The following is a 24,744-nucleotide window of genomic DNA, read 5'->3' as shown; positions in this document are numbered from 1 at the left end:
TCTCTCTGGCCTCAGCCTAGACCGTAACCCTAGTTAGGGGGCATGACTGAAGACCCTGGTTTCCTTGTAAATTGCTCTCAAAGCCTGGAGGGGGATCCTTTTCTCTCCCCCCCCCCCCCACCTGTGAATACATAACATTGCCCTACTGAATTCTGCATTCAATGTGTTGCTTCGTTTCTGACTTACAGCGACCTCTGAGAAAGTGTAACTTGCCCAGGGTCACCCAATGGTTTTCCATGACTGAACAGACATTTGAACCTTGGTCTCTGCACACACTCAGACCATTACACCATGCCACCCCTATTTGTTTCACACCAAAGTACTTTTTAAAACGTAGCCACTAATACTGGAGAAGTCAGAGCTCAAAAATGACACTTACCTCATTGGATCTCCCACTTTGCCCTCCATTAACCCAGGGGAGAGGAAAAACCCTTATCTTCTTTTGCCATCCTACTAAGAAAGCCGAAGGGCACTCAGAAACTGCCAGCTAATAATAGTCACAACAGAATGCAGGAGTGTGTCTGGATTCACTTTTATTGTTTCAGTAAAATAACCAGTCCTCTTTCCCCAGGGCTGGGGGGGACCAGACAGTCGGTCATAGCTTATCTCTTTCTGCCTTAAACTATGCTAACAGTGATGGAGGGAGAAAGGGGGGGGGGGCAACATAGAACTACAATCGAAAGGCACTTAGAAACTTTTAAAATACTGACAGCCCAAGGCGAGCGACAACAGACGGGAAAAAATGGAAGATAGGTATACACACCGGCTCATAGGCCTGGTCAGTCAGCAGAACATGCTGGGCCAGAAGTGGACCCGGGGAGGGTTTGCTGCGCCGCTTTCGGGCCTGGGCGTGCGCATCCAAACTGGTGCAAACTCCTGCCATGCTTTTGGGAGGCCAGCTCCCCTCGGCCGGTGGCACACAGGCCCAGGCTGCCATGTTAGGAATGGGGGGAATGGTTGGAGGGTGGCTGTTTGGAAGTTGCCCCTTCCCCCCCCCCCCCAACACCAAACGTTGCAAGGGGCAGCAGCTGGTTGGGGAAAAGCCGTGTGGGTGGAAGCCCATAGCAGGGGTCCCACTGAGAAAGCGGGACGTGGAGAGGTACACAGGGACCCCCTTGTTCTGGAGAGGGGATGGAAACAGTGAACCCCCGTCGAAACCAGGGCAGTCGAGAGGTAACATGGGCTTCTCCAGCCCCATGGACAGGGGGGCTTGAGCTCAGGAGGAGCTTGTGACAAGACCACAGGTGAAAGGGGAAGGCAAGACCTTGTTGGGGGGAAGCAGCCACATGGGAAGTCTCATCCCTCCGCACTCCTGGACCCAAATGACTCCCAGCCTGGGAGATGACCCACAGAAGAGCTGCCCCTGTGCCCCAGTCCTAGTCTCCTGGCGGCTTCTGCTGTGTAGCCTAAATTTACATGAGACACTGCTAGTAGGGGGAGTGAGTACGTACTTCAGTTCCTCCACGTCAGGGAAGGGGGTTGTGAGCAGCACAGCCAGGGCAGTGGGTGGCGTGCCTTGTCTTGGGGCAGGGACTGAGCCAGGACAGTCCCGGCCTCTTGCATTTGCAAAGCGAGTGAGGCTGTGGGGCTGGCCTTGGCAGAGAGCAGCTCCCTTTGTACAGAGCAGGGACAGCAAGCGCAGATTCCTGCCCCACAGCAGCAATTCCAGAATCAGCCCCCATTCCTCCTTCCCTGAGCTGCAGCCAAGTGGTGAAGGGAAAGGATCGCTAACACAGGAGAATGCTGGTCCAGGGGGACTTTGCAGACAGGGTATGGGTGGGCAGGACAAGACCTTGGGGGAATGGAAGGGAGGCCGACCATTTCTGGCCATCGTTGTTACTGGAAGATAGGCCAGGAAGAGGAGGAGGAGGAAAGGTTTGTGGTTGCCCTTCGCTGCTGCATTTCTCCCTGCAGGGAGGGACCTGGCCAAAAATGGCAAGAAAAAGCTGGTCTAGAGCCAGAAGCCACAGAAGGAGCCCTTTGGTCCAGTCATGTCCCTGGCATTGGAGGGGTGTCTTATGCATGCTTCCATTGGCAAAGTATTGCTGCCTCTCTCGGCAGATTAGGGGTCATGGTTTGCAGCTACTGCTCAGGGAAATAGTGTTTATTGCTTTGCTCGGAAGAGGCAGGCTCCTCTGTCGTAAAGGGAAAAGAAGACCAAGGCTGGCTCCATGGCAGGGGAGGAAGGGGGGGTGATATGTGGGGCTGGGAGGCAGCTTTCTCTCCTAATTTGATGTTCCTTCTGTTAGGAACCAAGACAGCCATTTCAGAGGGTCTTTCCCACTAAACACCAAGAAGCTCATGCTGGGTTCTTAACCACCAAGCAGCTCAAAGGGGCTGCGAGGGGCCCTGCTTTGACCTAGAGAACCGAGGGGCCGTGGAACAACTCAGAGGCTGCAGGGGGGACTCCCAGGCCCATCAAATAACACCAATCCAGCGCTGATGGGAAGCGTCAGAAAACAGAGGCAACCAGCTCTGCCGGCTGTTTTCATGCCTAGAGGTCCAACAGAGCTGAGAGCTTCCTTGGGTTGGAAAGTGGAAACAGCAGGGTCCCAACACTCCTCCTCACCTTCGCCTTCCTCCTCCTCCTTCTCCTTTCAGTTCACCACGGCTTGCTTTAGCAAGACAGAGCCTGTCGGGATGACCACCCAGCTGGGGGGCAAGGCCTCAGAGCTCCCCCCAGAATTCACACCGGTGGACAGGTCCAAGATGCCGCCCGGGAGCAGGGAGGGGCTGGTGGGCCGCAGGCGGGCCAGCTCAGTCCTCTCGCTGGCCTCCTTGCAGCTCTGGGGGCCCAGAGTGCGTCCACCACTGCTGCCTTTCAGCAGCCTGGCTCCGTTTCCGTGGCCTTTCTCAACACTGGCCTTGGTGGAGGTGCCAGCCAGCAGGGACATGACGGGCAGCCCCAGACCACCAGCTGCGAAGGGGGAGGAGAGCAGGGGATTCTTGGCCAAGTTCAGGGGGGCCAGCACGGGGCTGGGAAGGCCAGCGATGGCCGCGGTGCCCAGGCTGGCACAGGCTAAGGTGCTGAGATCCAGGGGTGTCGGAGGGGCGAGAGGCAGGCCGGACAGGCCATGGGCACCAAAGAGGGCAGCAGCAGCGGCAGCAGCGGGATTGGGGATGATGAGCTGGGCACCATTGATGTAAGGTACATCACCCACAGTAGTGAGGGAGCCCTTGGCGGCGGCAGCAGCAGCAATGGTGGGTCCCTGCAGCTTGAAGAGCTCCTGCTGATGTTGGGAGATGAAGTGCCCATGCGCCTTGATATGCTTGCGGAGGGAGCTGGGGTCTGTGTAGCGCTTGTGGCAGCCAGGCATCTTGCAGTAGTAGGGCTTGTCCACATAGTGGGTGCGAGTGTGCTTGAAGCGGTCGCTCGAGTTGGAGTAGCGCTTGTTGCAGCCTTCATAGGGACAGATATAGGGTTTCTCGCCTGGAGAGGGCACAGGTGGGAAGAAGGACCTGCGTGAGGGTTGGATGGCAGCAAAAACCTGGCGCAGGAACAGAGCAGGTCGCCCATCCAATGCCTGTAGTGGCATGGGCAGAGGGCAACCCACAAGTGCCATGCAGAGCCCCCTTGGGACCTGGGGAACTCATCCTTTGCTCCTCCAGGAGCTGTGGGCTTGCTATAACACCCCCAAGACTTTCCAAACCCCCAAACTAAAACTGGCAGTGGGTGTTCGCAGCCTTTCATGCTTTGATGCCCCCACCCCAAAACCACTGGGATTGTTTGGACAGGCACAGCCTTCAGAGGGTCCTGTGGGCAGACAGATAGCCCAAGAACATGCCCACCCTGTAGAATATGAAGAAAACTTAAGCTGGGGGAGGCATTGCTGACCCCTTTGTTGCTCCTTCAAATACCTCTCCCGTGTGCCCCCCATCTATGCCCAACTCCTCCCTGCCAAAGCAGAGGCACAGGTGCCAGCCTTCCAGACCTGCCCAAAGCAGGATGCCAGCGGATGAAGCTGCATGCTCCTCAAGGCTCACCTGTGTGCGAGCGGTTGTGGATCTTCAGGTTTTCCAGTCGGGAGAAGCTCTTGTTGCAGGTGGGGCAGCGGTGGGGCTTCTCGTTGGTGTGCGTGCGGATGTGGATCAGCATCTTGTACCTGCAGACAGAGTGGGGAAAGAGCCCATGGGGATGGGAACGAGGCAGACGTGGGGCACCCCTTCCTCCTCCCACCTCCCTCAATCACTACTCTTCTGTCTCTTCAAAAAGGGTGGGCAAACAGTGGTCCAAGGCCTGTCCTTCAGATCCCCTCTGATTCTGGAAGCTAAGGAGGGTCAGGCCTGGTTAGGACTTGGATGGGGGGCCTCAGGGAATGCCAGGTGCTACAGGCAATATTTCAGGAAAAAGCCATGACAACCTCCCCTGAGCACTCCCTTTAACAGGGTGCTTAATGCTTATATATTGTCTTGGCTAGGCTGCAAGCTGCCCCAGTCTTGCATTGGGGAAAAAGCAGGAGAGACCTTAAAGAAAGAAAGAACTGCTGGAGGGTCAGGAATTCCCCAGAATCGCCAATCCTTGAGGCCAGCATAGGAAAGAGCCCAGCTGGATCTCCGCACTTCCCTTGCTCTGCCTCAGGATTTTGGCCACCATCCACCTGCACATTTTCACCCAAAAAGCACATGTGCCAAAGTCTGTGCAGCAAGGGATTGGCTTACCTGGCATTAAAGCCCCTGCCATGGCGGGCACAGCCCTCCCAGTGGCAGCAGTAGCCAGCATCCTTCTCGGGCTTGACATGGAAGTCGTTGACATGGTCCACCAGGTCTTGCAAGAGGTCAAAGAGTTGGTTGCACTGCAGGGAGGGAGGCAGAGAGGGGACAGCCACATTAGTGGGGCAGGGGCTCTGCGTCTGGACCCTTGGAAGCCCAGGACCTCCCTGCCCCGATCCAGGCCTGGGCTGGCTCTGCTCACCTTGGACCACTGGCACACCAGCTGCTTCTGCAGGGGCAGTTCTGGGGAGAGACGCTTGTCCTTGGGGGGCGCCAGGAAGGCTGAGGTGGGCAGGCGCAAGGCGCCCCCTGAGTTTAGGGGCAGGAAGACCTGGAAGGAGCTGCGGAGACTGTTGATGTAATGCAGGGAGTGAAGATCCTGGGTAGAGGAGGAGAGAATAGGTTGGAAGGTGGCACCCTCTGCCATGGGGTGGCTGTGGAAGAGCCCTGGATGGCAAGCAGTCAGGCTGCTATGAGGCAATGAAGACCGCCCAGGCTGAATGCCATGTTCCCCACATCCACCCCCAAGTCCTTCCCTCTAGTCTCCCCAACCCAAGGGATTCTGGGACTGCCAGACCCCGGGGGCAAGTGGTGAGACTGGACTGTAATCCCCCTTTTTAGGGATGTTCCCATGTGGATGTAGAGGGGATGTTGCAGAGCACCAAAGGGAATCCCGTCAAAAACCAGAGATGTGTCTCTATGCACTTGGCCTTGGCTCTGCTTTGTGGCAAGATCCATGGTTCAGCTGCATGCCGGAGAAGATGTGGGGGGGGGGGACTTTATAATGGAAATGGCCCCTGCCTTGGGCCTCACAGGGGCATTGTTAGGGAGGACACCAAGGGGACCGTGAAGCACTCGGCCATTTCTGGTCTCCTATCTGAATGGTAAGACAGGCGTCAGTGCAACCTGAAAGCCCTTTGCTGGAAAAAGAGGAGGCTCCTTGTCCCTCCCTTTCCGACCGCCCCCCCAACCCTCTCAACTTACCCGGAGGGTAGAGGAGGATGAGGCCGTGCCCCCCAGCTCCCCTCCGCTCTGCCTGTCGGGGGAGAGGGAAGTGCTGCCGCTGGGGGAGGAGTCCAAGGCTGGTGGAGGCAGTGAGGGGCTGAGGTCGATGGTGGGTGGCGAGGGGAAGGTGGTGTCCCTCTTGTCGCGGTGGCATCTGGAGTGCGCAAAAAGGCCTGCGAAGGGAGGGAGAGGCTGGCATGGATGGGGAGCACTGCCCCCCAACTCACCCCACAGTTTCACCAGGACCCCCATCCCACCTTCCCTTTCTCCCCAGGTGGGACACTCACTGTCAGTTGGGGAGCGGGAGCCGCTGAGGTTGACCATGGGGGTCCCTTCCTCCTCCTCCTCCTCCTCCTCCTCCTCCTCCTCTGTGGTCTGAAGGTCCTGGTGGAGGGTCTGGTGCCTGATGCTACCCAGGGTGCAGTCTCGTGCCGCTCGGAGTTTGGAGATGCTCAGCTTGAGGTCGAGGGGCTCATCCAGGGAATGCATGGCGAGGGGACTGGCCACTCTTGTCGGGGAAGGGAGGTTAGACAGAGTTTCAGGGGTCCCTCAACCTAGAAGAGGGGGAAATAAGAGAAAAGAGGCTCAGGAAAATGGGATGCCCAAGACACCCCACACCTCCATGCCCGCATGACGTGGGGCTCCGGACATTAAGACCGCTGTGGATCCTTGGACGCAAAGAAACCGTGTCGACAGACAAACCTGCTGCAGAATATACATTTGCCGGACTTGGAAAGGGGGGGTGAGACCACCTCCACCAGCCCACTCCTGCTCACCCCATCTTCTCTCTCTCATATGCCCAGAATCATGTGGGCGCGGGAGAGCCCTTTGCCCCCGGCAAAAACTAGCACCCAAGCACAACCGAGACTCAATCCAGTCCTGGACAGAGGAGCAACAATGCAACCTCATGACAGAGATGCCTTCAGTTCTACACAGGGCTTGAAGTCCCCAAAATCATGGAAGCCCATGGTCATAGGGTCAGGCCTCTCAGCCCAAAGTGGAGGCTGGGGCTCCAGACGGAGCTAGGAAAGGGCAAGGGGGCCATGCGGACGTGTCCTTATTCATGTGTTTGTGTTTTGGGATGGGACGCCCAGGCACGCACCCAGGCTGGGCCTGGACTGGACAATACCAACCTGCAGAGTCAGAAGTGGCATGGCTCTTGGGCATGTTTCCCTTTTGGGGGGGGAAGCCGGAGCAAAACGCCAGGCCTTTCCCCAACCCCAGAGCATGAACAACAGTGGCGGCATCACTTGCGCCTTGACTTGCCGGCCAAAGGGCCCTTCTGGTCCTTTTCTCGACTGGCTGGCAGGGACAGCCACCTCCCCACTGTCTGGGAAGGATGTTTGCCCCAAGCAAGCAGCGGGAAGGGAAAACAACCCAGGGGAGCCTGGGCCAGTTGTGTAACCATTGCTGCCCCTCCTTCTGCTCCTGGCAAGCGAAGAGAGGAGTAAGGGGCACCGATCCAAGGGACGTCCGTGGCCAGGATCCGGGGGGGGGGGGGCTCTGCAAAGGCTGGGCTTTGGAGGGCTGCCTGCAACAGCCAGGACAAATAAAGGCCGCCTGAATTGCTGGCTCCAAGGGCCCCTCTTTCTCCGTGCCCGACTTCCCCACAGCTGCCCTCCCTGTGACCCTTTCTCGGCATTAGCACCTGCGCTGGCACAGCCACCTGGGCACCCGGAGGCCAGCAGAGGGTAATTATTCCTCCGTAAAGAATGTAAATGGCATAAATCAATCTCCACCAGCTCAACTGAATGTTTTGCACATACTGACCAGTGTCCTGTTAGTGACGTACGCCACCAGAATGCCAACTCATACTTCCACCTACACTTTTTGGTCATTGTGGAGGTTTGTATTCCCCACCATCACAGTCAAAGCACTCCCCCAACTCACCATGTTGCTGCCCTGGCACCCCCAAACACCACCCCAAGTCTGATGGAGATGGGGCTGTTTCAGAGAAATACTGGGGTGAATAACATTCACCCCAATAACATTCCCAGGAGGAGTCAGGTGGCGCTCAGTGGAAGGTGTCCTTGGTCTACACCTGCCCAGCCGCAGAATGGCCGTGGGGTGGCCACAGCAGCCGCAGAGGAAGGAGCTGTGGGGCTGGTGGGAACCTGGGGGTCCCTGGCGGAGTCCTGCCTGCAGACCTCTCATGCCACTCGCTGGGCACAATCCTGGCCACTCTGAGGATATGCACAGGCTCTGCATAAATGAGGCAGCTTTGCACAAACTGCTGCAAACACTGAGGTGGCACACAGACCCATCTCAAGAAAAGAGGCCCACAGATGTTTTGGTACGTCAAATGTAACTTTCCTTCGCAACAACTGGCTTGTGGCATTTTGTATGGAGCTGTCTCATTTATTCATTTATATATAAATGTTTAATTACTAGCACTGATTTATTTTAACCAGTTTTAATTCTTTATGGACAAATGCACACCATGGATTGTTACTTTCCTGGTCTACCAGTTGTTACCTTGGCAGCCTTCTCCCCTTTTTGTTGTTGAGTGTCATATCACTGCAGTGCAAAGCCAAGGGGCTGGGGCTGCTTCTTCCTGAGCTGTGAGGTTTTCCACTCCCCCAGCAAGACAGGAGGGTCTTCAGCGCCCTCCGTTCCCTACTGGGAGGCACACTGCCCCTCCCAGCACTATGTGTATGTTCAGGGGGGCCCTCTGTCTCTCCTTCCCCTCCTCCTACTCAGAGAATCCAGGGGCCTGGAGGAAGAGGAGGAGGGCAGCCGGCTGGCCAGCTGGGACTTCCATGTCCCGGCTGGGGCCTGGCTGGGCAGGTGAGTGAAGCTTGGCTCCCAGGGGGTAGCCATGGCTGCCCCCTCGATGGCCCCTTTCCGCTTGCCTGCCCCAGCCAAGCCCTGCGGCTCCTGGCACCGAATGGAGGAGGAAGCGGCTGGGGCGGAGGCCCTTCCTGAGCGACCCCCACCCGGCCACAGCCAGCCTTGGGGCCCCCCAGACTCAGCCCACCCACTTGCCCTCCTGGCACAGATGGGGCAGGATGCTGCTGCCCGCCCTCCCTGTCCGCCTTGCCTTGCCTTGCCTTCCTGCCAGCCAGGCCTGGCTCAGGGCCATGGCAGCTCAGACACACAGGAATGCAGGAGCACTTCCCTGGGAGTCCACATGGGGGGCCAGGACGGGCAAGGCAAGAGGGGCACCCACTGCCCTAGGGCACGCCCCATCCGCCAAAGCAGGGCCCCTTGCTAGCCTGGCTTTGGAAAGAGGAGGAAGACCCCGGCAAGGAAAGGAAGGGCTCTCCACCTTTGACCCTCTCCTCCACGGTTGGACCTCAGCTCCCAGAAGCCCCCAGCCAGCCAGTCTGTGGCCTGTGTTTGGGGATGCTGGGAGCTGAAGTCCCAAAAGGAAAAGAGCAAGGGCCAAAGATGAGATCCTGGACTTTGCCTCTCTCCCCTCCAGGTCTGACCCCTTGCTGCCCCTCTTTCCCAGCCCCTAACAGTGGGCAAGGCTTCTCAGTGGGTTGTCAAACTGTTCCCAGCAATAACAGCAGCAGCAGCAGCATGGAAAAAAGGGAGAGGGGGGTCTTGCTCTCAACGCAGAGGAAAAAACAGCTGCAAGGCCCCTCAGGAGCCCTTTGGGGAAACCGCTTTGCAGGAAAAGACACCTATTTTCTTCACAGAAAAGGTTGTTCCTGCACCAAATCCAATGCTTCCTGTGCGATGCTTGGGGTCTTTCTTTAAGAACGCCCTTTTTCTAGACAAAACAAAACACACCTTTTCTGTAGCAATGAAAAAAACCTTGTATTTTTCCCACAAGGGAATTTTTTCCTAACAAAGTCCTGCATTTGTGGTGAAAAACTGCCCAAGCCCTTTGCATTCGCGCAGAGTGGGGAGAAAACAGCTGAAGCCACTCTTTGTTCCTGAGGCATGGAGCCAGGGAAGCCTCCCACCCAAAGCCAGACTCTGGGAGCCCAGGCTTCAAAGGAGGGCCAAAGAGATGCCCCCCACCCCACAACCCGAGCCCTGCCCTGGCCACCTTCCACGCCAGCCCTGCAAGGCTTGCCAGGGGGGCGGCAGCTGGCATAGAGGTACCCATCTGCAGCTCTTGGGAAAGGACCCCAGGCTCACCCCTTGCACACTTGCACAGGCTAATGTTTTGCAGTCTCCCATCACTCTGGGCAAATGGGGTGCGATCTGGGGCTAAAGGGAGCCCCACAGCTCAGCCTGACAAGGGGGGGGGTCCTCTTTCGGCCCTCAACTGCTGGACAAGACATCTGGATGGGGGTCTCCAGGTGGGAGCCACAGCCAGGCCCCCCCAGCCCTTCATGGGGAGTTGCAGGAATGGCTCTGCTGGGTGGAGCGTCCAGGCCCTTCTCTGGCCCCTCTGCCCCCCCCCCCCAGTAATGCCAGTGGCCTCTGACTGGATTCCTGAGCTGCTTCTCCCAGGAGCCAGTCTGGGTGGGGCTCCCTGGATGGGAAATAGCCTCCCCCCCTGTCGGCCCCATCCCTCCCTCCCTCCCTCCTTCCTTCCCTCCCCAAATTGCAGCAGCTGCCAAACCAAACTCAGCCCAGAGCACCACATTCCTGGGAAAGAGACCTTCCCAGAATCCAGAGGAACCGGAACAGCCAGAGACCCACTCCTTCCAGAGCCCCACCCGTGGGTCAGGGCAGCCGGCTGCGAGTGCGAAAGGGGCGGGCGAGGCGGGCAGAAAGCCCTGCAAACCCACAAAAGTGGGAGCCAGCACCCAGCCCCCCTCTGCGGCCCAGGAGGCCCCCAACGCCCCTCCAGGGTTGGCCTGCAGCTCCCAAACATCGGCTCCTGACCTTTGACCTGGAGGGACCCCCACACCCATTCCTCCTCAAGACCTAACGAAAACAGAATGGCCAGCAAAGCTTCACATCTGGAGGCTTTTCAGTGCTTTTAGAAACATCTCAGGCTGGGTTTTGCTCATTGGGGGCAGGGAAGGGCTGGGGGCTGGTTAGGAGACCCCACAGCCCCTTGAGCTTCAGCAGGGGCAGCCCCACTGCGCAACCTCTTCTGCGCCAACAACCCAAGAGAACCACAGCCTCCTCCCCAAAAAGAGGCCACACTTCCATCCTGCCCTGACTCACATTGCCCCTCGCCAAGGCTGGGCTGGATGTGGTCAGGAAGCCGCCAAAACATACACCCAACTCCTTGGTTTGAAGTCAGCCTCCTCTCCCTGGCGCAGTGGCCGGCTCTGGCGACTGGAGGGATCCCCTCCAAGTGGCCACACCAAAAGAGAAAATCTTTTAACAGAGAGAGGGAGAGGGAGACTTGCTGGTGACACTGGGACCCCAAGAAGCCCTTGCTGACTATGGCAGGTTGGTGGGGCCTCTCCAGAAGGCCAGCCATGGCCAGAGGTCTGCGCCCATCCTCCAAGGAGCCTTCCTCTCAAGGGTGGCTCACACTGGAGAGGGCCTTCTCACCAGTTGCGCAGTGCCTTCACCTGGGACTGGCACGATTACAGGGCCATTCTGGTGCCAAGTCGAAGCATGGCTTTGAGTGAAAACTTTCTGGGGGGTGTAAATGATTTTCTCCAGTTTGCACATGTGTTACAGTCACCATTATTTTAAATGGTTTTAAACTGTCTGGTTTTGAGGGACAAACAATTTAATCAGAATTAAAATTGCTTATTTGCCAAATCGATGTTATTATGTGCCAACACCTAGAGATCCCCAGTTCTAAATATCCTAATAATGGTAAATAAACAGCAATAATAGCAGCTTGCTCCTTTGGAAGCCAAGTTCTCTTGCAGACACCCGCCTTGCACCCCTCTGACCTCTTGGCCATGAAAGGGGCCCCCAAGACCTCAAAATGGCAGACAAGAAACCTCTCTCTCTGTAAGTGGGTAAAGCACCATGCTGAGCCTGCATCTCAAGCCTTGCACCCCTGTGGCCTCATTTAGGGGGCTGGGGGAAGGCCCTGCTTCCATTCCCCCCCTCCAGTTCCTTGGGGGGTTTCGCTGGCTTCTCATCCTGGCCCTCTCCTTGCCCCTCTGGGCCTCCAGCGGAGACTCTGTGCCCACTTCTCACCCTCAGGGCCAGCCGGCCACAGCTGCTAAGCCACATGCCCTCCTTGGTTGCCCCTGCTGCTTCATTCCAGGGATGTGTGGTCCCAGCTGGCACTACCCAGCCGCAGTGGCCCATGGATGCCCACCTCTTTCTGGGGTGGCCAAACAAGCAGAGCACTGGCACAACCTCCCCCTCCCACTAGGTCTGCTCCCTGGGGGGTCTGATGCTGTAGTCCTCCTTATGGGGGGTGGGATTGGGTGGCCCCTCCCTCAGGCCCCCTGCTGTGCCCCAAAGACAGCCTTGGTATCAGACAGCTGTTTGGCATGCAAACCCCAGAGCAGAAGAGTGCTAGGCCTCCAGGGAGGGGCTCTGTAGCATATACCCCCCCAACAGAGGAGCCAAGGACAATGCCCAGAGGCTGGGGGGGAGGAGGGCTGTGTGCCCAGATGGCAGCCGTGCCAATGCCAATGGCTCCTCTTCCTGGGCTTGGCAAGGCCTGGCCGTCCCCCCCACCCCCTCCCCGCTGCTGCTCAGGGCACCTGCCTCCTCTTCCTCCTTCCCTTCCTTTCCCTTGGTGCTCATCAGAGCGCAGCCGCCACCTCAGCATCATGGCCAGGCCGCCTCTCAGCCTCCTCTTCCATGGCCAGGGCCTTCGCCTGCGCTGCCGCTGCAAGACGTGCGGAGAGGGAGCCAGTGGTATCCTGAGCATTTCTTCCACCTGGGCAGCTGCCAAGGGAGCCTGCCAGGCCCCAAGCTGTCTGCAGAGACGCAGCTGCGATGCAGCGCCAGCCAGAAATAGTTGGGGGGGGGGGAGAGAGAAAGGGTGGGAAAGGCCCTGGGGGGGGGATTGAATTAACCCACCCACCCCCCAAGCTGTGTGGGGGGGGCAGAGGGTATGACTGCTACAGGGAGGAAACACTGGCCTGCCCAGGCCACAAAGAGGGAGAGAAAATGGCAGAGAAAGGGGCCAGGCCTTGTGTGCCAGCCATGGCCAGGGAAGCCTCCCAGGGGTCAGAAGAAACCCTCCCCAGCTTGCTCCATGATGGGCAGAGAGGGGGGCACCCTCCCACACAAATACGCAAAGTCCCTCCCTGGAGGCACCGAGGAAGGGGCCAAACCCCAGAGGCAACAGGGCTTTGCCAAAAAGGATCTTCACATCCCCCGGGACAATGGGAACGGCACAGAGCCCTAGGTTCAAATCCTCCTTCCTCCCTCAAAAAACAGGCCATTCTCCCAGCCTAACCTCCACCTCTTCCAAGACCAGGCAGAAGCTAAAGTGGAAGTTGGGGGGCATAGGACAGGGAGATGCCACCAGAAGGACGGATGGGGACAAAAGTGTGGGCTATAATCATCTGACACTCTCACACAGAGATGCTTTTCTCTATTAACAGCAAGGCTGCTGGTGCCCTGGAGGGGGCAGGCGGTGCCCTGCCTGTCTTAAGAAGCAGCCCAGCAGGGCAGGGAGCAAGAAGAGGGAGCATGGACACCCGCTTTGCCAGAGGCCCTGCAATCCCACCTGCTTGCAAATGCACCCCATGGCAGCATCAGGGGAAAGGGCCAAGGGGGCACAGGGGCACAGGGTCTGGACACTGGCCTACCTGGCAGCACCCCAAGGCTTGGCCCTCTGCCCACGTTTTCTTCCACAGCACAAAAACTGAAAGCCTCATTCTTCCCCCAAAAAGCAGCACCCTCATTCTGAAGATGCTCCAGAAGGCGCACTGGAAGGCACAGGTTTGCCACCTGTAAAGCTCCCAGAGGTTCCAGCCCAATGTCTCATGCATTAAAAGAGACCCACCAAGAACATTGTCCACTGCAACCTGAGTTCTTCCCCCAGAGGAAGAGGGAAAGGTCAGGGGCTTTTGTGGGTCTGCTTCATTTCTTATTTGGGGGGGGGGTCTGCAAACAAAAAACCTATTTTGCACAAAATTGGGTTTCTCACAAGACACCACATTTTGTGCCAAAAATGGATGGAAAGCCTATTTTGTGCGCAAACCACCACCTTTATGACACTTTCACATAGGCCCAATATTTGAAAGATGCTCCAAAACGTACACAGAACAGGCCCAGTTTCAGTCAGGAAGGAGAAAGGCTTTGGACTTTTTAGTTGTCGAGTGTGAGAAGAAAACAGACAAAGCCGTCCCGCTCAAATGGTCCCACACAGGGCCACCATCCTCCCTCCGCTCCTGCGTGCCAAGGCATGCCAACGCAGGCGCCACCCCCGCCAGACCCTCTTGGGAACCCATGCGCCCCACACAAAGGGACCAGCCACGAAGCCCAGTTTGCAAGGCTGAGCCCAGTCCCTGCCACTGGGCAAGGACACAAATGCACCCAGAGAGAGAGACATACCCAGCCCTTGCAACAACCCTTTCCCTGAAGCCCCCGCCTTGAGTCCCTGTTGGGAGAGAGGCGGGATAGAAAAGAATAACAATAACAACAACAGCAGCAGCAACAGGGAAACACTTCCGAGTTTAGGAAAAAACGGCAGGACACAAAACTTTTATACAATGCAGAACAAACCAAAACCAAAACAGAAGGAAGGAGGCCTTCCTTCCTTCCTTCCTTCCTTCCTTCCTTCCTTCCTTCCTTCCTTCCTTCCTTCCTGCGCTGAGCCTCAAGGGCCACCCGGAGAAAGGGCTCTGCCGCTCCTTCAAAGAGAAGGAAAAGGTGCCTCTGGACCTCCCTGCCCCATGATGCCCCCAAGGCGGCTTCCTTTGAGAGGGCATGCCTCCCAGTGGGCCTGGGGAGGGTTGCCTGGCATCCCTGGCTGCCCAGCTATGCCCGTCCAAAGGGCAAAGGGGTCCCATTCGCCCCAGTGGCCCTATCCCCATATTCCCTGCTTTTTAGCCCCAAACTCCCCATGGCAGCCCTCTCCCCGGGTCCCTCTGGGCACCTTTGGGGCAAGGCTGGGAGAGAGAGGCGAGCTGGAGGCCAGCTGGCAGAGGGAGCCATGCCAGGAGGCCGAAAGGGCCCCTTTGCCCTCCTGGTGCCCAGCTGCACTTGGGGGCCACAAGCCCTGCCCCCCGCCCTGCCTCCTCTTGGGGGAAAGGAGAAGGGGCCTCTGGGGCTGGAAGAAGGGCCCCCCAAAAAGGAGGGGTCTTGGGGGTGAGTGACAGCTGCCATGTTTTTTGTGCTGCTGCATTCCTGGGGTGCCCCCTGAGAAGCCCCAAGGAGAAGGGCCCCCGAGGCTTGCCCCACTGGCCAGGCGGGCTTGGGGCCCCTGTGGCCGAGGGCCCTTCCCCACAGCCCCCTTCCTCCCCAGGGCTCTCGGGCTGGCTCTGCATAGCCCTGTCCCACCCCTCCCTCCCTCCCTCCCTCGGCCTACCTGGCAGGGCTGTTGGAGGCGGAGGCCGGGCGGGGAGAGCCCCTGCAGCCCTTCCGTAGCAAACCCTGGCAGGGGAGAGGGGCAGCCCCAAGGATCCGGGGAGGGCTCCCTGGGCCACCTTCTCCGAGGCCCAAAGGGGCCCTCTGCACACGCCCAGAGGCACCCCCACCCGGGAGGCCTCGCCCTTTCCTCCTGGGGGCCCGCCATGCCGGGGCCTGCTTGCTTGTTTGCTGGGGTGGGGGTCGCAGGAGGGGGCTTGGGGTCGAGGTCCGAAGCCGGAGGGAGGGAGGCAGGGAGGGAGGCCCTCCTCGGAGGACAATGGCGCCTTGCTCACCTGGGGCCTCTTTGTCCGGGCTCCTCCTCGGGGGCTCAGCGCCGCCTCCTTCTGGCCCCTTTGGCCGAGCGCTGGCCCTTCCGCCTCCGGCTCCGACGGGGCCGCCACATCTGCGCCTCCGGAGCGAAAGAAGGGAGGAAGGAGGGAAGGGAGGGAGGGAGGGAGGAGGGCTCCCCGGGCGAGGAGGGGGCTCCGAGAGGCAGAGGAGGAGAAAGGGAAGAGAGGGAGGGAGGAAGGAAGCAAGGAAGGAAGGGGGCACTCGGCTCGCCTCTCTTCGCGGGAGGGAGAGAAGGAAGGAAGGAAGGAAGGAAGGAAGGAGGAGGAGAGGAGGGGGAAGGTGGGGGCGGAGGGGCGTCTCCCTCCCCCTCTCTCTCTCTGGGGGCGGGGCTTCTGGCCAGGGGGCGGGGCGAGTGACCGTCTAGTGACCACCAGTCCAGCTGAGCCCCGCCCAGTCCGGAGGGAGCCTGCTGCCGGCCAAGAGCAGCCGCAGGAAGGGCAGCGCCAGCAGGGACCGGGGGAGGAGGGCCGGGGGAGGCATTCCCAGGCGCCCCTCGAGGCCCTTCTTCTTCTGACCCCTTGGGCCCCCCAAAAGGAGAGACCCCAACCTCCGCCCGCCGGACTGAGCTCTTTGGCAGGGAGGCCCTGGCCCCTTTGCTCCGGGGGGGGGCATGTGTTTGGACCTCCGCTGGGCAGCGAGGCATCGGAGCCCAGAGACGAAATGCAGGGCAGGGCCTTGGCCAGGACTGGCGACCCCGGGCGTCTCCAGAGGATCCCCACCGGCTCTAGGGCCTGATGGGTCTGGAGTCCGGGGGGGGGGTCCCTACTTGGTCCCAGTCCCTCCTGCTGGCTCCCCGGGAGACACCCTTCCCAGGGCTGGGTCCCCTCCGAGGGGGGCAGGCGGGGCTCCTTCCGGACTCCGGATGCCTCTCGGGGGGAGAGAGAGAGAGGGCAGGGGGCCAGGGAGGAGGCCTTCTTGGACCCCGCCCAAGGCAAACGCCCCTCTGAGGCCAGGAGGGGGGCTGGGGGTGCTCCCTCTCGCCCCCTGCCAGCCCCCTCTTCCCCTCCGGAAGGGGGCTTTTCTGAGTCCAGAGTCTGACCCTGCGAAGAAGGGGGCCTTGGGGGGGGGGGTCTGGAGCTTCAAAGGCGCAGATGGAGAGACCCCCCCTGGGCGGGGAATGTGGGGCGGTGGGAGCCAACAAAAGCGCCCTCCCTCCCCCTCCTCCCCTGGCGACCCCCCACCGCCCCCCCAGGAAGTGGGGGGACTTCTCTGCCCGGGAGGGAGGGGCACGAGTGGCCTTCGGGGCTCTCGATCCCGGACTGGCACTCCCATCATCCAGAAGCCCACCTTAACAGCCCTGCCAGGTAGGCCCCAGCTGGTCCAGGGTCGCCCAGAGAGGCTTCCTGGGTTATTGGGGTGTCGTCCCTCCAAATGATGCTCCGTGGAGGCTTGGAAGGGAACCCTCAAAGGCCATCCAGCCCAGCCCCCCTCCTCGTGCCCTGCAGGGAGGCAGGGGACCCTAGGGTTGCAAGGGGGACCCGCAAAGGCCATCCAGCCCAGCCCCCCTCCTCGTGCCCTGCAGGAACACAGAGATGCCTAGGGTTGCAAGGGGGACCCGCAAAGGCCATCCAGCCCAGCCCCCCTCCTCCTGCCCTGCAGGAACAAAGAGATGCCTAGGGTTGCAAGGGGGACCCGCAAAGGCCATCCAGCCCAGCCCCCCTCCTCCTGCCCTGCAGGAACAAAGAGATGCCTAGGGTTGCAAGGGGGACCCGCAAAGGCCATCCAGCCCAGCCCCCCTCCTCCTGCCCTGCAGGAACAAAGAGATGCCTAGGGTTGCAAGGGGGACCCGCAAAGGCCATCCAGTCCAGCCCCCTTCCTCCAGCCCTGCAGGAACAAAGAGATGCCTAGGGTTGCAAGGGGGACCCGCAAAGGCCATCCAGCCCAGCCCCCCTCCTCCTGCCCTGCAGGAACAAAGAGATGCCTAGGGTTGCAAGGGGGACCCGCAAAGGCCATCCAGCCCAGCCCCCCTCCTCCTGCCCTGCAGGGAAGCCTAGGGTTGCAAGGGACCCTCAAAGGCCATCCAGTCCAGCCCCCTCCTTCTGTCCTGCAGGAATACAGAGATGCCTAGGGTTGGAAAGGACCCTCAAAGGCCATCCAGTCCACTTTATTTGAAATATCATCTCCTCCTTAAAACCTGGAATTGACTCCTTTTCTTGATGTGTTTGAGTTCCCTTATCCAAAATGTCTGGAGCCAGAGGTGTTTTCAGATTTGTTTGAACAGCACTATTTGCATATATGTACATAATCCTGGAGATGCAACCCAAGTCTATACCTATCATTCATTTATAATAATAAATAATAATAAAATTTTTATTTATATACCGCCCTTCCATCAGATCAGGGCGGTTTACAGCAGTTAAAATACAATAATAAACAATTAAAAACATACCACAAATACAGAAAACATAAAAACAAAAGGCCCCAGGTTAGCCAGTCCCGTTGCCAGTGCGGCGGAGGAGGCCTATAGGACCTTATTCAGGGTATGCGGTCCGGAACAGAAAGGTCTTTAGGTCCCGTCTGAATTGGGCCAGGGAGGTGGCTGAGCGGAGCTCTATGGGCAGCGTGTTCCAAAGGGCCGGGGCGGCGATGGAAAATGTCCTCCTGGTAGTGGAGACCAATCTCGCCCCGGGAATCCTAAGTAATTGCTGCCCAGATGTTCTGAGGGTGCGGGGCGGAGAGTATGGGGAGAGGCGGTCCTTCAGGTATCCTGGGCCCAAGCCATTTAGGACTTTATAGGTCATCACCAACACCTTATATTGCGCCCAGAAGCAAATGGGCAGCCAATGGAGATCTTTTAATACCGGTGTTATATGGCTGGCCCTGGACGTACCAGTGACCAGCCTGGCTGCCATATTCTGCACCATTTGAAGCTTCCGGGTTTGGTATAAGGGTTGCCCCATGTAGAGTACATTGCAGAAATCCAGTCTCGAGGTTACCAGGGCGTGTACCACAGTTTCAAGGTCCCTCTGGGCCAGGTATGGGCGCAGCTGGCGAATAAGCCGAAGCTGATGACAGGTGCTCTTGACCGTCGTGTTCACCTGAGCAGTCAGGCGAAGGGACGAGTCAAGATGCACCCCCAGACTGCGCACGGAGTCCTTCACAGGGAGCGTGACCCCGTTCAGGACAGGTGGAACCACCGCCATTCCTGGACCAGGGGAACCTATCACGAGTACCTCCGTTTTCTCTGGATTCAGCTTGAGTCGGTTTTCCCTCATCCAGCCCATTACTGACTCCAGACAGTCCACGAGAGGAGAGACGCCATCCTCAGTCACTGCATCAGTCGGAGACATAGAGAAGACTATTTGGGTGTCATCAGCGTACTGATAACCCCGCGCCCCATGTCTCCGGATGATCTCTCCCAGCGGTTTCATGTAAATGTTAAATAGCATGGGAGACAGAATGGCTCCTTGAGGGACCCCAGTTTTAAGGGCCCTCTCGTCGGAGCACACGTCTCCCAGCTGCACCATCTGGGACCTCCCAGAGAGGTAGGACCGGAACCACTGGAGCGCAGTGCCCCCGATTCCCACCTCTGCCAGGCGCCCCAGAAGGATACCATGGTCTATGGTATCGAAAGCCGCTGAGATGTCCAAGAGCACCAACAGGGACACGCTCCCCCTGTCGATGCCCAGACGGAGATCATCGACCAAGGCGACCATGGCCGTCTCGACCCCGTAACCCGCCCGAAAGCCAGTTTGAAATGGGTCCAGATAATCCGTTTCGTCCAAGACTGCCTGAAGCTGGATTGCAACCGCCCTCTCGATCACCTTCCCCAAAAATGGCAGCAGTGATACTGGCCGATAATTGTTATACACCAGGGGGTCGAGGGAGGGCTTTTTCAATAAAGGTTTTACTATGGCCAATTTGAGATCGGATGGAAATTGCCCTTCCCTCAGAGATGTATTAATAATCCGGCGTAACAATAAAGTTACAGCCGGACCCCCCTGGGCTGCTAGCCACGAGGGACAGGGATCGAGAGAGCAGGTTGTCTTCCGAACACTTCCGAGGATCTTGTCCACATCATCGGTACTTACCAACTCAAACCAATCCAGTTTAATAAAGTCCACGGAGGCCCTGGATGCCTCTACTCTAGGTTCTGCCTGAATGTCAGCGTTAAGACTTTCGCTTATCCGAGAAGTTTTATCCGCGAAGAAGTTGTTAAATTGGTCGCAGCAGGCCTTAGAAGGTTCAAGGATCTGGTTCAGGGCGGGAGGGAGCTGAGTTAGCTCCCTGACCACCCTGAACAACTGCTGGACGCGACTCCACGGACGCGATACGAGCACCATAGAACGAATTCTTTGCTGCTTGTATTGCCTCTCCATAGTCCTCTAACAGTTGGGCTAGGAGAGTCTTGTCGTCTAAGCGAAGGTGTTTCCGCCAACGGTACTCTAGCCGTCGCAGCTCCCGCTTCCTCGCCCGGAGATCTTCCGTATACCAGGGCTTACGTTTGGAAGCGGGTCTGAGAGGGCGCTTAGGAGCGATACTGTGTATAGCCCTCGAGAGACCGGTATTCCAAATACCAGTCAGGGCATCAACAGAGTCGCCGTCACTTCCAACCATGTGTCCCTCTAGGGCTTCCTGGAACCTTTTGGGTTCCATTAGCCTTCGAGGGTGGACCATCCTAATAGGTCCACCACCCCCGGGAGGGATCTGGGTAGAGACCTTGATTTTCGCCTCAACCAGGAAATGATCCGTCCATGGCAGGGGGGAAATATTAGATATTTCCACCCACGGATTTTCCGCATCAGAACAGAAGACCAGATCGAGAGTATTACCCGCACAATGCGTAGGACCCAGAATCAGCTGGGACAGGCCCATGGCCGCCATGGTATCCATGAATTCGCGAGCTGCACTGGGTGGAACATAGCTGGCCGTGAGGGAGATGTTGAAGTCGCCCAGGACAAGTAGCCTGGGCGTCTCCAGCATCAGTTCAGCGACCAGCTGTGTCAGCTCGTTAAGGGAGTCCGTTAGCGCACGGAGTGGCCGATACACCAACAGAATCCCTAGACTGTCCCTAGCTTTTAGGGTCAGGTAAATACACTCGATATAGGACGTCTGTCGGATGTGGTGCCTGGTGAGGGACACGGTGTTCCTATGTATCAAGGCCACACACACCCCCCGCCCACCTAACCTGGGCTGGTCCTTCACCGAGAACCCGGCAGGCAGGGCCTGAGCCCACACAGCATCACCTTCAGGCCCAAGCCAGGTCTCGGTAATGCAAGCCAGATCACAACTTCGGTCCTCCAGTAGATCATGGAGGATGTGGGTCTTGTTGTTAATTGATCTGGCGTTGCACAGGAGCAGCGACAGGGTTTGTGGCACGGTTGGAGTGACCCTCAGGTCCCTTGGGTTGGGAGAGGGACAGGAAGGGGAGATAGATATGAGGCATCGATCTCGCCTTCCCCTGGAACACAAGTCCCTCCTCCCACCGCCATACCTCCCCCTGCCCCACACAACCTCAATAGGAGCTCCGCTCAAGGTGATGTTATCCCCTTCCTCCCCAGCCCATGCATCCCCCGCGTCCATGACTTCCCCCCCACCCTACACCAGCAATATAAAGAGCAGAGGTTAGCCACCATAGGCATCCTCTGCTCTAGGCTAACCCACCACCTCCCAAGCCCAGCAAAAACTGCGCAGCTGCGCAACTGCGGAGTCCCGCAACGGTGGCCCTTCAGTCCGTGGGCGGCACTCCCGGGGCGGTGCGCAGATGCGCACCTCCGACACCCCGGGAGGAGGCCGCCCGGCAGAGGCGCGGCTCTGGCTGCGGAGTCCGGTGAGGAGGCAAAGGGGGTGTGGCAGGAAGGTCCGGCATCCGGCTTTTAAGCTCGCCGCTCTCACCTGGCGAGCACTCTCCCTGTCTTCCCCCCAGGAGTCTTTTAAAGGGCCCGCTCCCAGCTACCGCCAAATGCCAAAGCAGCCAAAAAAGAGTCCCGCAACGGTGGCCCTTCAGTCCGTGGGCGGCACTCCCGGGGCGGTGCGCAGATGCGCACCTCCGACACCCCGGGAGGAGGCCGCCCGGCAGAGGCGCGGCTCTGGCTGCGGAGTCTGGCGAGGAGGCAAAGGGGGCGTGGCAGGAAGGTCCGGCGTCCGGCTTTTAAGCTCGCCGCTCTCACCTGGCGAGCACTCTCCCTGTCTTCCTCCCAGGAGTCTTTTAAAGGGCCCGCTCCCGGCTACCGCCAAATGCCAAAGCAGCCAAAAAAGAGTCCCGCAACGGTGGCCCTTCAGTCCGTGGGCGGCACTCCCGGGGCGGTGCGCAGATGCGCACCTCCGACACCCCGGGAGGAGGCCGCCCGGCAGAGGCGCGGCTCTGGCTGCGGAGTCTGGCGAGGAGGCAAAGGGGGCGTGGCAGGAAGGTCCGGCGTCCGGCTTTTAAGCTCACCGCTCTCACCTGGCGAGCACTCTCCCTGTCTTCCTCCCAGGAGTCTTTTAAAGGGCCCGCTCCCGGCTACCGCCAAATGCCAAAGCAGCCAAAAAAGAGTCCCGCAACGGTGGCCCTTCAGTCCGTGGGCGGCACTCCCGGGGCGGTGCGCAGATGCGCACCTCCGACACCCCGGGAGGAGGCCGCCCGGCAGAGGCGCGGCTCTGGCTGCGGAGTCTGGCGAGGAGGCAAAGGGGGCGTGGCAGGAAGGTCCGGCGTCCGGCTTTTAAGCTCGCCGCTCTCACCTGGCGAGCACTCTCCCTGTCTTCCTCCCAGGAGTCTTTTAAAGGGCCCGCTCCCGGCTACCGCCAAATGCCAAAGCAGCCAAAAAAGAGTCCCGCAACGGTGGCCCTTCAGTCCGTGGGCGGCACTCCCGGGGCGGTGCGCAGATGCGCACCTCCGACACCCCGGGAGGAGGCCGCCCGGCAGAGGCGCGGCTCTGGCTGCGGAGTCTGGCGAGGAGGCAAAGGGGGCGTGGCAGGAAGGTCCGGCGTCCGGCTTTTAAGCTCGCCGCTCTCACCTGGCGAGCACTCTCCCTGTCTTCCTCCCAGGAGTCTTTTAAAGGGCCCGCTCCCGGCTACCGCCAAATGCCAAAGCAGCCAAAAAAGAGTCCCGCAACGGTGGCCCTTCAGTCCGTGGGCGGCACTCCCGGGGCGGTGCGCAGATGCGCACCTCCGACACCCCGGGAGGAGGCCGCCCGGCAGAGGCGCGGCTCTGGCTGCGGAGTCTGGCGAGGAGGCAAAGGGGGCGTGGCAGGAAGGTCCGGCGTCCGGCTTTTAAGCTCGCCGCTCTCACCTGGCGAGCACTCTCCCTGTCTTCCTCCCAGGAGTCTTTTAAAGGGCCCGCTCCCGGCTACCGCCAAATGCCAAAGCAGCCAAAAAAGAGTCCCGCAACGGTGGCCCTTCAGTCCGTGGGCGGCACTCCCGGGGCGGTGCGCAGATGCGCACCTCCGACACCCCGGGAGGAGGCCGCCCGGCAGAGGCGCGGCTCTGGCTGCGGAGTCTGGCGAGGAGGCAAAGGGGGCGTGGCAGGAAGGTCCGGCGTCCGGCTTTTAAGCTCACCGCTCTCACCTGGCGAGCACTCTCCCTGTCTTCCTCCCAGGAGTCTTTTAAAGGGCCCGCTCCCGGCTACCGCCAAATGCCAAAGCAGCCAAAAAAGAGTCCCGCAACGGTGGCCCTTCAGTCCGTGGGCGGCACTCCCGGGGCGGTGCGCAGATGCGCACCTCCGACACCCCGGGAGGAGGCCGCCCGGCAGAGGCGCGGCTCTGGCTGTGGAGTCTGGCGAGGAGGCAAAGGGGGCGTGGCAGGAAGGTCCGGCGTCCGGCTTTTAAGCTCGCCGCTCTCACCTGGCGAGCACTCTCCCTGTCTTCCTCCCAGGAGTCTTTTAAAGGGCCCGCTCCCGGCTACCGCCAAATGCCAAAGCAGCCAAAAAAGAGTCCCGCAACGGTGGCCCTTCAGTCCGTGGGCGGCACTCCCGGGGCGGTGCGCAGATGCGCACCTCCGACACCCCGGGAGGAGGCCGCCCGGCAGAGGCGCGGCTCTGGCTGCGGAGTCTGGCGAGGAGGCAAAGGGGGCGTGGCAGGAAGGTCCGGCGTCCGGCTTTTAAGCTCGCCGCTCTCACCTGGCGAGCACTCTCCCTGTCTTCCTCCCAGGAGTCTTTTAAAGGGCCCGCTCCCGGCTACCGCCAAATGCCAAAGCAGCCAAAAAAGAGTCCCGCAACGGTGGCCCTTCAGTCCGTGGGCGGCACTCCCGGGGCGGTGCGCAGATGCGCACCTCCAACACCCCGGGAGGAGGCCGCCTGGCAGAGGCGCGGCTCTGGCTGCGGAGTCCGGCGAGGAGGCATGTTTTACTTACACCTTATAGTACACATCGCCTACAGCTGAGTCTGGAAAATCAGTCTGCAAAGGGATCCTGCAGCACCTTTGAGATTCCCTTCTCTTTTTAGGCTGCAAACCTGAGGGCAGAGAACTGCCTATGAATCATTTGTCAGTCGCTCTGAGAGCCTTTTTGGCTGAAGAGCGGGGTATAAATACTCCAAAGAAAAGAAACCCATAACAAAGAAATAAGCAAGGGAGCCCCTGGGTCCCCATGGACCAGCCATTGCTCCTAGCTCCCTCCGCCCCATAACCAGGAATAGGACATCCCCCCCCCCCCAGGCTTTATTGCCCCTGGAAAAGTGCCAGGGGAGGAGGAAGGGGGACTAAAGTGGTCAAGGGTCTTGAAACCATGAAGCCCTATGAGGAGCGACTTAGGGAGCTGGGGATGTTTAGCTTGGAGAAGAGGCAATATGATAACCATGTTTAAATATTTGAGGGGGGGCCATATTGAGTATGCAGCAAGCTTGTTTTCTGCTGCTCCAGAGAATAGGAGACAGTGGAATAATGAATGCAAACCAGAGGAACATTAGGAAGAACGTCCTGATGGTAAGAGTTGTTGTGTTGGAGAGTGGAGAGCGGTGCAATCTCCTTCTCTGAGGGTTGGAAACAGAGGCTGGGGGGCATCTCTGGGCGTCTGGCTGGGATGGTGAGTTCATGGACCCCCTCCAGGGTCACTGAGCCCGCCCAGCCCCTCCTTCTGCCAGGCAGGAAGGCCCCTCCATCCAAGCCCTCCTCCCTGGGAGAGATAGCCACTCGGCCTCCGAAGGAGGAGGCTCCATCCCACTCCACCGAAGGAGCACCTTACTCCCCCAAAGGGTCACAGGAGTGGGACCAAGCAATCCAAGCCCCCCTCCCTGCTCTGGATGGGCATCCAGCCTCTCGGGGGCTGAGGCTGGGAGGGCCAACGGGGCCCAGAGGCCTCCAGGCGGGTGTCAGGGGCCAAAGGGGACTGGCCTGAGGCTGACCCTTGGCTCTTGGGTGTTGCTTGGGCCAAGGAGCAAGCCAAGGCCCAGGCCCCCATTCTCCT

At 59.3% G+C, this 24,744-nt stretch overlaps 1 protein-coding gene across 3 annotated transcripts; it reads right to left on the bottom strand.

Annotated features, from left to right (window-relative positions):
- Positions 1–516: 516 nt before the first annotated feature.
- LOC149306584 (zinc finger protein GLIS2-like) lies at positions 517–23,991 on the bottom strand. 3 transcript variants are annotated; one of them, XM_089540102.1, is made up of 7 exons: positions 23,695–23,991; positions 6,003–6,269; positions 5,695–5,888; positions 4,913–5,089; positions 4,660–4,793; positions 3,985–4,103; positions 517–3,430 (listed from the first exon to the last, which is right to left on the bottom strand). In XM_089540102.1, the coding sequence occupies exons 2-7, from the start codon at positions 6,202–6,204 to the stop codon at positions 2,598–2,600; spliced, it is 1,659 nt and encodes a 552-aa protein (XP_089396228.1). In that variant the 5' UTR covers positions 6,205–6,269; positions 23,695–23,991; the 3' UTR covers positions 517–2,597. The 3 variants fall into 3 exon arrangements, with proteins under 3 accessions (XP_089396228.1, XP_089396226.1, XP_089396227.1); XM_089540100.1 differs by lacking the exon at positions 23,695–23,991 and adding an exon at positions 15,369–15,690; XM_089540101.1 differs by lacking the exon at positions 23,695–23,991 and adding an exon at positions 15,035–15,153.
- Positions 23,992–24,744: the final 753 nt, after the last annotated feature.

This window comes from Sceloporus occidentalis, unplaced genomic scaffold (genome assembly GCF_023333645.1).
Source record: "Sceloporus occidentalis isolate IW3139 unplaced genomic scaffold, rSceOcc1.0.p SCAF_10, whole genome shotgun sequence".
Lineage (NCBI taxonomy): Eukaryota > Metazoa > Chordata > Lepidosauria > Squamata > Phrynosomatidae > Sceloporus > Sceloporus occidentalis.
Note: the sequence above shows the minus strand (reverse complement) of the source record. Positions and strands in the feature narration are given on the sequence as shown.